The 10,210-nt window shown below is 62.6% G+C and overlaps 1 protein-coding gene across 1 annotated transcript; it reads left to right on the top strand.

The window, feature by feature from the left end:
• Positions 1 to 567: 567 nt before the first annotated feature.
• On the top strand, positions 568 to 8,973 carry IL17REL (interleukin 17 receptor E like). Its single transcript, XM_081822682.1, has 14 exons — positions 568 to 711; positions 934 to 1,043; positions 1,282 to 1,396; positions 1,661 to 1,705; positions 1,947 to 2,086; positions 2,270 to 2,341; positions 2,423 to 2,477; positions 2,902 to 3,065; positions 3,131 to 3,175; positions 3,459 to 3,516; positions 3,713 to 3,876; positions 4,032 to 4,112; positions 4,305 to 4,362; positions 5,581 to 8,973. Exons 1-14 carry the CDS (start codon positions 603 to 605, stop codon positions 5,604 to 5,606), a joined length of 1,242 nt encoding a protein of 413 aa, XP_081678808.1. The 5' UTR covers positions 568 to 602; the 3' UTR covers positions 5,607 to 8,973.
• The last annotated feature ends 1,237 nt before the right edge of the window (positions 8,974 to 10,210 follow it).

Below are 10,210 nucleotides of genomic sequence, written 5' to 3'. Positions count from 1 at the left end.
GGGGGGCACCTGGGCTGCTGACACTGTGGGCCACAGGCCTCCCCAGGGCTCCACGGCTCACGGAGCTAACCCCACTGTCCTCCAAGTCCTCAGCTGCAAGCCTGGCCAAGCGAAGGCCACAACTGTGCTCAGCCCCGTGCCTGGAAGTGAGACCCCAGCTCCACCGAGGCCTGGGGCCAGTCTCACCTGCGCCAGTCCAGCTGCTGGCCTGTGAACAGAGCCCTGGGCTCTGATGACCTGGGGGTCATGACCCAGGTGCCCCCGCAGGCCTTTGAAGGGTGGCAATGGGCTTGCCAGCTTGTCAGGAGGCCGGCCCCCCTGCCCCATGCCAGCTGCCCCCGACGCTCAGGTCCGCTCCCCAGCCCGGCCCCGCTCCTGACGCCCAAAGACAGCGGGCTCCAGGGTGGGTCCACTGTTCGCTGATTGCACTGTGGCAAGATAGTGAGGACCCCTCCCCAGACATGCCCTACCAGAGCTCCCTCCCCTGGCCGGGCCACCCACAAAGCCTTACCCAGGCACTGGGGAGCCCTGTGGCACTCACCCTCCTTCTCTCTTCCCCAGGGAACATTTTTAACAGCTTCTGCCGGCAACCCCCCACGTCCATGTCCCCGTCGGTCCTGGAGGCCCTGACACTCTCCACTGCCATGAAGTGTGCCCCCCACGAGGGCTGCTCCCTGCTCCTGCGCGTGCAGGCTTCCCTCACACTGCATGGTGAGAGGCAGCCTCGGGGGCGGGGGAGGGACCATGCTGCTTGTGATGGTGGGAACACCCAGGAAGCGGGGTGGCAGGCTCCCGGCTCCTTTAACTCCACAACACTTGGAGGCGCAGGGTGGGGCTGGGGGACCCTGCTAAGTGCACTTCCCAGAGAGGAGGGGAAGAAAGAGGACTCTGCCCTGGTCTGACCAGCTCTGTCTGGCCCCTCCCTTCACCCAGAGAGCCTGCGGGGCTTGGAGGCCTGCTCCATGAATCTCGACACCCAGGAGACTCAGTGTCAGAGTGTGAGGGTCTCCAGGGCCTCCCGTCGACGGCAGGTGGGGCGGCAGGTGAGGCCAGGGCCTGACCCAGACCTGCTGGTTCCGCCCCAAGCCTTTGCCAGGCAGGAGCAGCTGTCTCCTGGCTGCTCCTGGCTGCCCTCCCTTCCTGGATCCACCCGATCCACCCAAGGCCTGAGGACAGGGGACCCTTCTCCTGGGTTCCAGCTATGCGAGGTGCAGCTGGCCTGGCCAGGGAAGGGTAGCTATAGACCCCAGGTCCACGTGGCTCACACCTGTGCATGCCCAGCTCCAGGTGCATTTTGATTGCTTCGAAGTGAGTGTGGCTCAGAGCCTCTACGTCACCCTGAGGACCGTCCCCCACTTCTGTGGGGTCCAGCTGGACCAGCAGTACCATGTGGAAGGTGGGAGCCCATGGGTCCGCCCCGGGTACAGCTGCCACTGTACCCTAGGGACAGGGCTTCTAGGGACAACCTGGGGTGGGACTCCTGAGGTAGGAGGCAGAGCCCCATGCTGGGCAGCTCGCAGCAAGTGCCTTTCGCTTCACTTGGGGGCACAGCCTCCCTGGGAGAGGAGAGACTTCTGTAAAGCACAAGGGCAGAGGCTCGACTAGGGTACAGCTGCTGGGGACAGAGTGGCTGGGCCCCCCATTGCTGTGCCATTTGCAGACTGCAGAGACGAGGACGTGGGGAGGAACGTGCCTGTCTGCTTTGGTGAGGACCCATCCTCAGGTGGGACTGCAGCCCCGCAGCTCCTGGGGAGACCCCCACGCACCCTCCCATGGGGGTCTTCTTCCTGCCCCACTTGGGAAGTCATGATGGGTCCTCAGGTGGGCGACTCCCAAATACCTGGGTCTAGCAAGGGGTCACCATTTGGAGGCTCTCAGGACAGGTGGAGACCTTTGTCCGATGACCGCTAGTCCCAGCATGGCCCCCAAGTGCCGCCCTTTTATAGCCGAGAAGTTCTCTTACTGGGTGGACCGCAGCCGCAAGGTCATTCTGGTCCAGGTGCCCGAGGCCCCCGGGGCCCCCGACTACTACGTCCGGCTCTGCCTCAAGTGGTTCACCTGCGAGGATGTGGGTGCCCCCGTGCGGGTGAGCCCAGGCCCAAGCCCTGGACACCGCCCCCTGGCCCAGAGCACACACCCCTGCCCACGGCCCGCCCAACGGCCCAGCCCCCCAGACCACGCCCCTCCCCTCCCCCCACCCCAGGCCTTCCCAGCCTGGCCCAGTCCCACCCACTGGGCCCCCAGCCCCTAAGCCCTCAACTCCACGCAGGTGACAGTGAACAGGATGTCCCGCACCGTGTCTCTGCCCTACAGTCAAGAACTGCCCTGCCTGTGCCTTGAGGTCAGTGAGAGTGTGGCCTTCATTGCCGGGAGGGGACGGAGGGAGGGGCAGGGCCTGCGCTGACCCCAGCCCCTCCCGCAGGGCTGGTCTGCGACCCCTGACGCCGTGCGGATGCAGGCCTGTCCCTTCGAAGATGGCAAGTGCCCTACGGTGTGGAGTAGGGGTGGGGGAGAGGAGGTCAGCCGTGCCCGGCAGGGTGGGGGCCGGCCGGCTTCAGCCGGAGGGGGTCACAGTGGGGAGGAAGCGTGCGGACAGGCCCCGTGCCCCCGTGAGCCTGCCGCGGACGGCATGTAGCCGAAGGCGAGTCCCAGGCAAGCCCTTTCCTGTGGCGGTCTGTGCGTAGACGCGTGGGTGCGCGAGGGCGTGTGCGCCCGGGGCGGATGCACGCGCCCTGGCCTGGCTCGCGTGGAAGAAGCAAGTGTTCTGAGAGCGGCTGTCCGAGGGGCGGAGGAGGGTTGCCCGCTCTCGGCTCTGCTCCGGGACGCCGCACGCGCCCCGGGACACACACACACGGGGGCGGGGCTCCGCTGACTTGAGCCCCTGGGCGAGGGTCCCTGCAGAGACAGAGGCCCTGTGGGACGCCATCCGCTACCACCCGGGGGACCAGGCACTGAGCTGGGAGCCTGCCTGTCCCGTGAGTGGTCACGTGAGCCTGTGCTGGCGCCCGGGGCCAGGGGCCCTCTGCCACAGCCTGGAGCACTCCGGCCGGCCGGCGCGCGGCAGGGTGAGTACCCCCGGCGGGGTCGGGGGTGGGCGTGGATGGCGGGGGCCTGACTTGAGCCCCCGCAGGTGCAGTACCCGCTGGTGGACACACAGCCCCAGCTCTGCCTGAAGGTGAGTGGGCCAGGCCGCAGCCTGCCCTGTGCGCGACCAGCACGTAATGCGGGGTGGCGAGGAGGAGGTAGAGGGGTCCGGGGCTCGGGGGCAGGGGGCATGCAGCCACACACACTCCCAGCCCCTGCCCAGCCCTGGGGTCCCGCCTCCCAGGAACCCCTCCGACCCCCATCCTGGTCTGAGGGTGGAGCTAAGGGAACCTGGGGGAAGGAGGCCAGCCTGTCCCAGCCCCCAGCCAGCCCCGCACACTGCCGTGGCCTTAGGCCTCAAGACTTCTCCGCAGTTCTCCACCAGCCGGGGCTTCTGGGTGAGGTGCCCTTTCCACGAGCGAGGCTTCCAAGGTGAGCTGTCCACAGGGCGGCAGGGCGGGGAGGCCGGCCTGGGGCCTTTGCCTTGCGGATGCAGGAAATACCGCCCTTTCCTTTGCTCCCGGGATGCGTCTGGGTCAGGCAGGTGGGATGACAGGGTGCTGGGTCAGTGGCAGGGAGGAGGGCAAGTGGGGGGGCGGTGCTGGGCCTCAGCCCTCGACCCCCACAGCCTGGAAGATGACCGTCCAGCCAGCAGCTTCTCAGGGCCACCTCCGGGTCACCTTCTTCTCGCCCAGCGCTGCCCATTTCCAGGTGCACCTGTGTCGCCAGAGGAAGTCACGGCCCCCCGCCTGCCGCCCGGCTCTCCTGGCCACGGCCCGCCCCTTGGCCTCAGTGAGCCCGGTGGGAGGGGGGCTGCCCCCTTTCCTGTCCACAAGGCCCTGAGTCAGCCCCTGGAGGCCGCCCGGTGTGGAGGGGTGCAGGCCACTCCGCTGTGTGAGCCAGTCCCCCCCACCCTGCTGCCTATGACCGACCCCTCTCCCACCCAGGGGGACCTCACGGCTGACCCTGTGGTCGCCTTTGTGAACATTCCCAGGGACAAGGCATGTGTGCCCGGCACCTGCATCCAGGTGGGTGGTGCTGCCCCACCCAGCCCCCACCCCCTACTCCAGTCCCAAACCTGCTTCCCTGTCATCAACCAACAAAGCTCCTCGGGGGGGCCTGTCAGCCCAGCAGCCTCCCCAGGCCGTCGCTCTGGGGGATGCAGTCAGGGTGCGGGGGAGGCCACAGGCTGGGCTGACCGAGCTGCCCCGCGCCCACAGGGCTGGAGGACCGATGTGCTCTTCTCCGCCCCCCAGCAGCTCTGTGACCTTCAGTGCAGTGAGTGCCCCCGCTGGGTCTCGGGCCCCAGGACTGCGGGAGGACGAGGGCTGGACTCCAACCTCAGCTCCGAGCCTGATCCCTGTCTCCCACGCTTAGGGTGGGGGTGTGAGCCCTGCACAGGAGACTGGGCATTGGTGGGGGACAGAGGGGCCACCTGCCTGGAAGTCTGGCCAGGCTCTGAGCCAAGGCGAAGGCAGACCGGCCAGGGCCCACCCCTGACTTGGGAGGTCAAGGGCCCTGGAGGTCCACTGCAAGCGCCCATCCCCCATGTCACTGCACCACTGGTTGGGGAGGAACTTCCTGAGCGTCCACCACGCCTGACCAGGGCTCTGGTTCCAACTGTCCAGGAACTCGGGATGTCCCTCAGCCCCCCTTCACCCAGCCAAGTCACTTAGGCCCAGACTCCTGGGACCTCGGGCTTAGCAGGAGACAAAGCTAAGCATGGGGGTTCTGTGTGTGGCCCAGGAGGGTGGCCTCTGCCTGGGTGCCCTGAGAGGGGCGACGGGATGTAAGTGGGGAGCAGGCATCGGCACCTGCATGGGCAAGAGCCCTCTGGCTGCTGAGCGGAGAGAAGACTGCAGGAGCCGAGGGGCCAGAGGGGGATGGGCGGGGGCGGGGCCAGCGGCCGGCCCAGGTCTCCAGGCTCCAGGGCAGCCCCAGTCCTGCCCCCTGCCCCACTGGAAATGCCCTAGAGCCTGGGGAGCGTCTCTGAGACCTGTGTCCTCTACCTCCTCCAACCCCAGAGGAGTTTTTCAGCCAAGTCTGGGTCCCCTTCCCCAGCAAAGGTCCCCTCTAGCAGATCACAGCCCAAAGGGTGATGGTCGCCCTGGGGCTGGACTGGGGCTTCACCCACTACCATCCCAGTGACCTGGGAGCAGGTCTCAGCCACTGCCAGAGCCTCCGGGGCCGCCCTGGGTGGGTCCCAGCACCCCAGGGACAGGCCAGAGAGCAGAGGGGCTGGGCCCGGCTCAAGTGGGAGTGCATCCTGCTTTTGGGGTCCAGGTGGACTGCCCCTGAAGGCGGGACATTGGCCTGCTGCCATGCACTGGCTCTCCAGGACTGGGCAGCCCTGCCCAGTAAGCCCTGAGCATTTGGGGTCTGCAGCTCCCTCTCCTTCCTCCTGCCGCCGTCGGGGGGTGACTGGAGGAGGGTGAGCCCCCAGACAAGGTTGGCATTGGGTAGGCTGAACCAGCACCCCCATTCCTCTCTTTCCAGCTGCCACCCAGGGGACAGCAGACTGAGGCCAGGAGCCCCAACAAGGACGAGCGAGTGCCCTGGCTGAATGCTGGGGTGCGGCGGAGACCAGCTCACTTCTGGGCCCCCAGGCCTCTGGCAGCAAAAGCCAGGCCTCCGAATTTGGAGGTGGCTCACCTGAACCCAGGCTATGGGGCCAGCCTCCTTCTGGCTCCCCAGAGGCGCAGCTCCCTGGGGGCCCTCAGGCTGGGCCCGGGGCTTTGGGTCAGATGAAGGACTTTCAGACCCTTCCTGAACCCCTTTGGTGAAGGCCTACAGAATGGCTGGCTGGGCTGCCCTCTCTCCCAGATGGCCTGGCCTCTGACCTGCCCTGTCTCAGCTTGGTGCAGCCTCCCTCTGGACTGCCTGTGGTTGTGGCCGCCATCCCTGGCCCGAGGACAAGGGCCTGGCCGCTGCCTGATGGCTGCCAGAGCTTTCCCAGGGCTCTGGAGAGCAGAGTGTGACCCCACACGGTCTGCAGCTCAGCTGGCTCAGGACCACCTCCAGCTCCCGCCCAGAGCACTCCTATACTGACCGCGGTCCCCACGCTGGTTGGCCCTTACTGCCCAGGCTGGGCATCCACCTGACCCCCTGCACCAGCCTTTCCAGAGGTCAGGTCACCCACTCTCCGGCCCCCCAGCCCGGCCCGTCCAGGGAAGGCTGGCCACTTCCTGGGGCCTCAGGCGCCCTGTGCTGGGATGTGCCGTTCTCCCAAGTATCACACTCTCCGAGGGCCACCCCACAGGGACCCTTGGCCCTGCAGTGGGATTTCCACACCCCAGGTCGGGGGCCACCCGGAAGTTGGGCTGTCAGATGTGCCCCACAGACTGTCATGCTGGCTCCCAAGGACCACCAGGCCGCCCCTCCTGAGCTGCCATCATCGGAGGCTGGACATCCTCTGTGCCTGACCACCGTGCGCCCAGGGAGGTCGGCTGTGCTGTGTCATCTGCAAATGCCCTCCTACCCCCAGGGCCTGGCTCCGCTGTCCCTCCTTCTCCTTCCCTTTATGGCAGCTGCTGTCCCCAGCAAGCTGGGGGGGGCAAGCCAGTGCGCCCCACACTCAGTAAACACTTGTCCACCTAGCTCACCTCTTCCCTTGAGGACACAGATGGGGTCTGAGGGGCAAGGTAGCCCCTTGGCGCAAGTGGCCTGGTGGGGAAGATTACGGGGCCCAGGTGTACCTGTTCGTATGGGGCCTCCAGGCGGGAGGTGGGATTGCCTGCAGAGGTGAGGGTGGATCCACAGACTGCAGATGGAGCCTGCTCACCCCCCACCACGTGCAAGCCCCCAGGCTGTCCCCGAGGACACCCCATAGGCTGGAGATGCCAATACCCCGATGGCCTGCCCCCAGGCCATGTGTGGGAGGGAGGGTGGGAGGAAGAGGGGTGTTCAACCTGTCCACCCCTGCTGGTGCTCAGCCCCACGAAGGAGGGGGGCGGAGCAGGGGGCGCCCTTTCCTGAAGGCCCCCTCTAGCGTCCCCATAAAGTGGCCGGGTCAAGCCAGGAACTGACAGAGGGATGGGATGCTGGGGGAGTGGGGGTCAGGGAGGCCTCACCCTCGAGTCCCAGGCCCCCCACTCCTACCTTGGGTCAGGGTTTAGGGGCTGGCAGCCTGTGGCTCTGCGCTCACCACGTTTCCTCCTTGCCCGGGATTTGGGGGCATGGGGTCCTCTGGAGGCCCTTGTCTGCCCGTGGTGCTCCCTCCCCATCAAGGCCCAGGCGGGGTGAGGGACCAGAGTCCGGCTATGGCCGGGCTGCCCCTGCCCGGAGTTCCTGCCCCCCTCACCTGGACCATCCAGGAGCACTGTGGCCAGGCAGGGAAACCCTGGCTCTGACCCAGGGCTAACCCTGGGAACCCTGGCCTGCCTGGAGGTGGCGCAGGGAGGGGTTGCAGGAGCTGAGCGGGTGTCAGCTCCCTCAAGACTTGCTGCTGTCCTGGCCTTCCACAGATGGGGGAAACTGAGGCCCAGAAAGAGGCCATGACTGTGTTCCTCTCAAGGAGGTTCGGGCTATAGGGAATGGGGTGAGGCGGGGCATGCTTGGGTCCCAGCTTCCCAGCTGTCCCCGTGTGTGCTGCCACCAAGTGGCAGTGGTGCTCAGTGATCCACCCTCCACACCAAGACCTTAGACCACACCCAGCGCCCCATGGCCCAGCAGGCCTGCCTTGGCCAGTAACACCGACCCCTACCCTAGCCAGAAATCCCATTCCCACCTCAGGCCACTCCTGCCCAGGAGTAAAATGCTGATGAACTCAGGCCCCAGGATGGGGAGGACCAAAGGTAGGTGGCTAGGTCACCCATGCCAGGGCTCACAGTTGAACTGCAGGGAGCCTTTGGGACATCTGTGTGCCCCATTCATTCATTCACCCATTCTCGAGCAGGTGCTGAGTACCCACTGGGTGCCCCACTGTCTCAGCGCCAGGAACTAAGATCACCGCCCTTGCAGCTGGGGACCAAGGGGTCTGCCCTGGACTGAGGGGCTGATTGGGTCAGGATTCTCAGCCCTAAAGCCCGGCAAATGGGGACCGTTGGTCACCCTACCTGGAGTGATGTTTGCGTGGGGGAGACAGACCACAAACAGGTTAACGACATAAATTATATGGGGTGCCCAGTGTCAGTGTGAGGCTGGGGAGAAGGCTGGGAAAGCAAACAAAGTATGGGAGGGATGCCAGGCGGACTAGGATGGTCCTGGTGCCATGTGAGCAGAGCCTGCAGAGGTGAAGGGTCATGAGCTGCCGGGTTCTAGCAGGATCTGACCGGTGGGAGGTGGGGTGTGGCAGGCAGGTGGGGCCATGGGATGTCCTGACGTGGGTTCCATGGGTACGAGGGAAACAGACCAATATTTTGGCCTCAGTGACTGGAGGGCAGAGTTCCATGGGCTGAAGAGGGGACACGGCAGCGGGGTTGGTGTTTGGACGTGTAAGTGTGAGCTGCCTATTGGACATTGATTCATTCCCCAGCGCTTATGCAATGCTGCTGTGTGCCCTCAGTGGCCCACACAGACACAGACCCCTGCCTGAAGCAGAGGATCAACACGTAAATGTAAAACAAGGAGTAGATTATCTAGGACACGAAAAGGGTACTCAGGAAGAAAAGGCAGAGCAGGATAAGGAAAGGAGCTGGTCCTGGGTCTCATGCAAGGACAAGAAGGAGATGAGGGAGTTAGTGGACACCCCTGGGGCCAACAATTAACAACAGTCTCCAGGGGCGCCTGGGTGGCTCAGTTGTTAAGCGTCTGCCTTCGGCTCAGGTCGTGATCCCAGGGTTCTGGGATCGAGCCCCGCATTGGGCTCCCTGCTCCGCGGGAAGCCTGCTTCTCCCTCTCCCCTCCCCCTGCTTGTGTTCCCTCTCTGGCTGTGTCTCTCTCTGTCAAATAAATAAATAAAATCTCTTAAAAAAAATAAAAATAAATAAAAATAGTCTCCGGCTGATCCAGTGAGTCCTCGCCACAAAGACTGAGAAGAATTAAACAGTTTTTCTATTGAATAAGCACTTAGAGATTGCAAGGCAGAAACCTCAGCCCTTCATATGAACCAGGCAGGTACAACCCTTCCATACATGATCTTGAGAAGTGATAACTTGTCCAAAGTGCACCTGACATAAAGTCCATTTTGTGTGATAATAATAGAAGCACCCCAGCTCTCTTTGGTTACAATTTGCATGGAATATCTGATTCCACCCTTTCACTTTCTTTGTGTCTTTGTATCTAAAGTGAGTCTCCTGGGGGGCGCCTGGGTGGCTCAGTCAGTTGGGCGTCTGCCTTTGACTCAGGTCATGGTCCCGGGGTCCTGGGATTGAGCCCCGCTCCCCCTGCTTGTGCTCGCTCCTTCTCTCTGTCAAATAAATAAAATCTTTAAAAAAAATAAAGTGAGCCTCTTGTACACAGCATACAGTAGGTGGATCACGTTTTTTTATGCACTCTGCCAACCCCTGCCCTTTAATTGGAGAGTTTAGTCCATTTACATTGAAAAGAGGATTTACTTCTACCCAGTAGTCATTTGTTTTCTGTGTGTCTTGTATGGTTTTTCTTCCCAAGTCCTCCACTGCCTTTTTTGTATTGATTTTTGTTTGGTACCATTTTTAATTTCCTTCTTCTTTCCTCTTCTGTATACTTATTCAGTATTTTCTTAGTAGTTTCTTTGAAAGTTACAATTAAAATCTTAAAATTATAACACCCTGGTTTGAAGAATATCAGTTGAGTCTCAACAGTATACAAACATTCAGCTCTTATACATCTTCATCCTTCCCCCCACTGTGGTCACAGGTACATCTTTATGTATTGTGTGCCCACTGGCAGATTTATAATTATTGTTCCATGTATTTGCCTTTTAAATCACACAGAAAAAGAAGAGGAGTTACAAACCAAAACTGCAGTAATGGCAGCTTGTACATTTTTCTGGGTAGTGACTTTTGCAATGTTCCCATGTCTCTTCATGTGGCCTTGAGTTACTGTCTGGTGTCCTTTCATTTCAGCCAGAAGGACTCTCTTTAACATTTTTTAAAATTATTTTTTTATTTGACAGTGCGAGAACGTGCACAAGCAGGGGGAGGGGCCAGCAGAGGGAGAGGGAGAAGCAGACTCCCGGCTGAGCAGGGAGCCCGACACGGGGCTC

Source organism: Leptonychotes weddellii, chromosome 5 (genome assembly GCF_054177405.1).
Source record: "Leptonychotes weddellii isolate Sample4059 chromosome 5, ASM5417740v2, whole genome shotgun sequence".
Lineage (NCBI taxonomy): Eukaryota > Metazoa > Chordata > Mammalia > Carnivora > Phocidae > Leptonychotes > Leptonychotes weddellii.
Note: the sequence above shows the minus strand (reverse complement) of the source record. Positions and strands in the feature narration are given on the sequence as shown.

Excerpts from the sequence above, each read along its gene's own strand:
- IL17REL (XM_081822682.1), top strand. The coding sequence starts at position 603 with ATGTCCCCGTCGGTCCTGGAGGCCCTGACACTCTCCACTGCCATGAAG. Across the intron at positions 3,517-3,712 it reads CCACGAGCGAGGCTTCCAAG|CCTGGAAGATGACCGTCCAG; the intron begins GTGAGCTGTCCA and ends CGACCCCCACAG. Across the intron at positions 4,363-5,580 it reads GCTCTGTGACCTTCAGTGCA|CTGCCACCCAGGGGACAGCA; the intron begins GTGAGTGCCCCC and ends CTCTCTTTCCAG.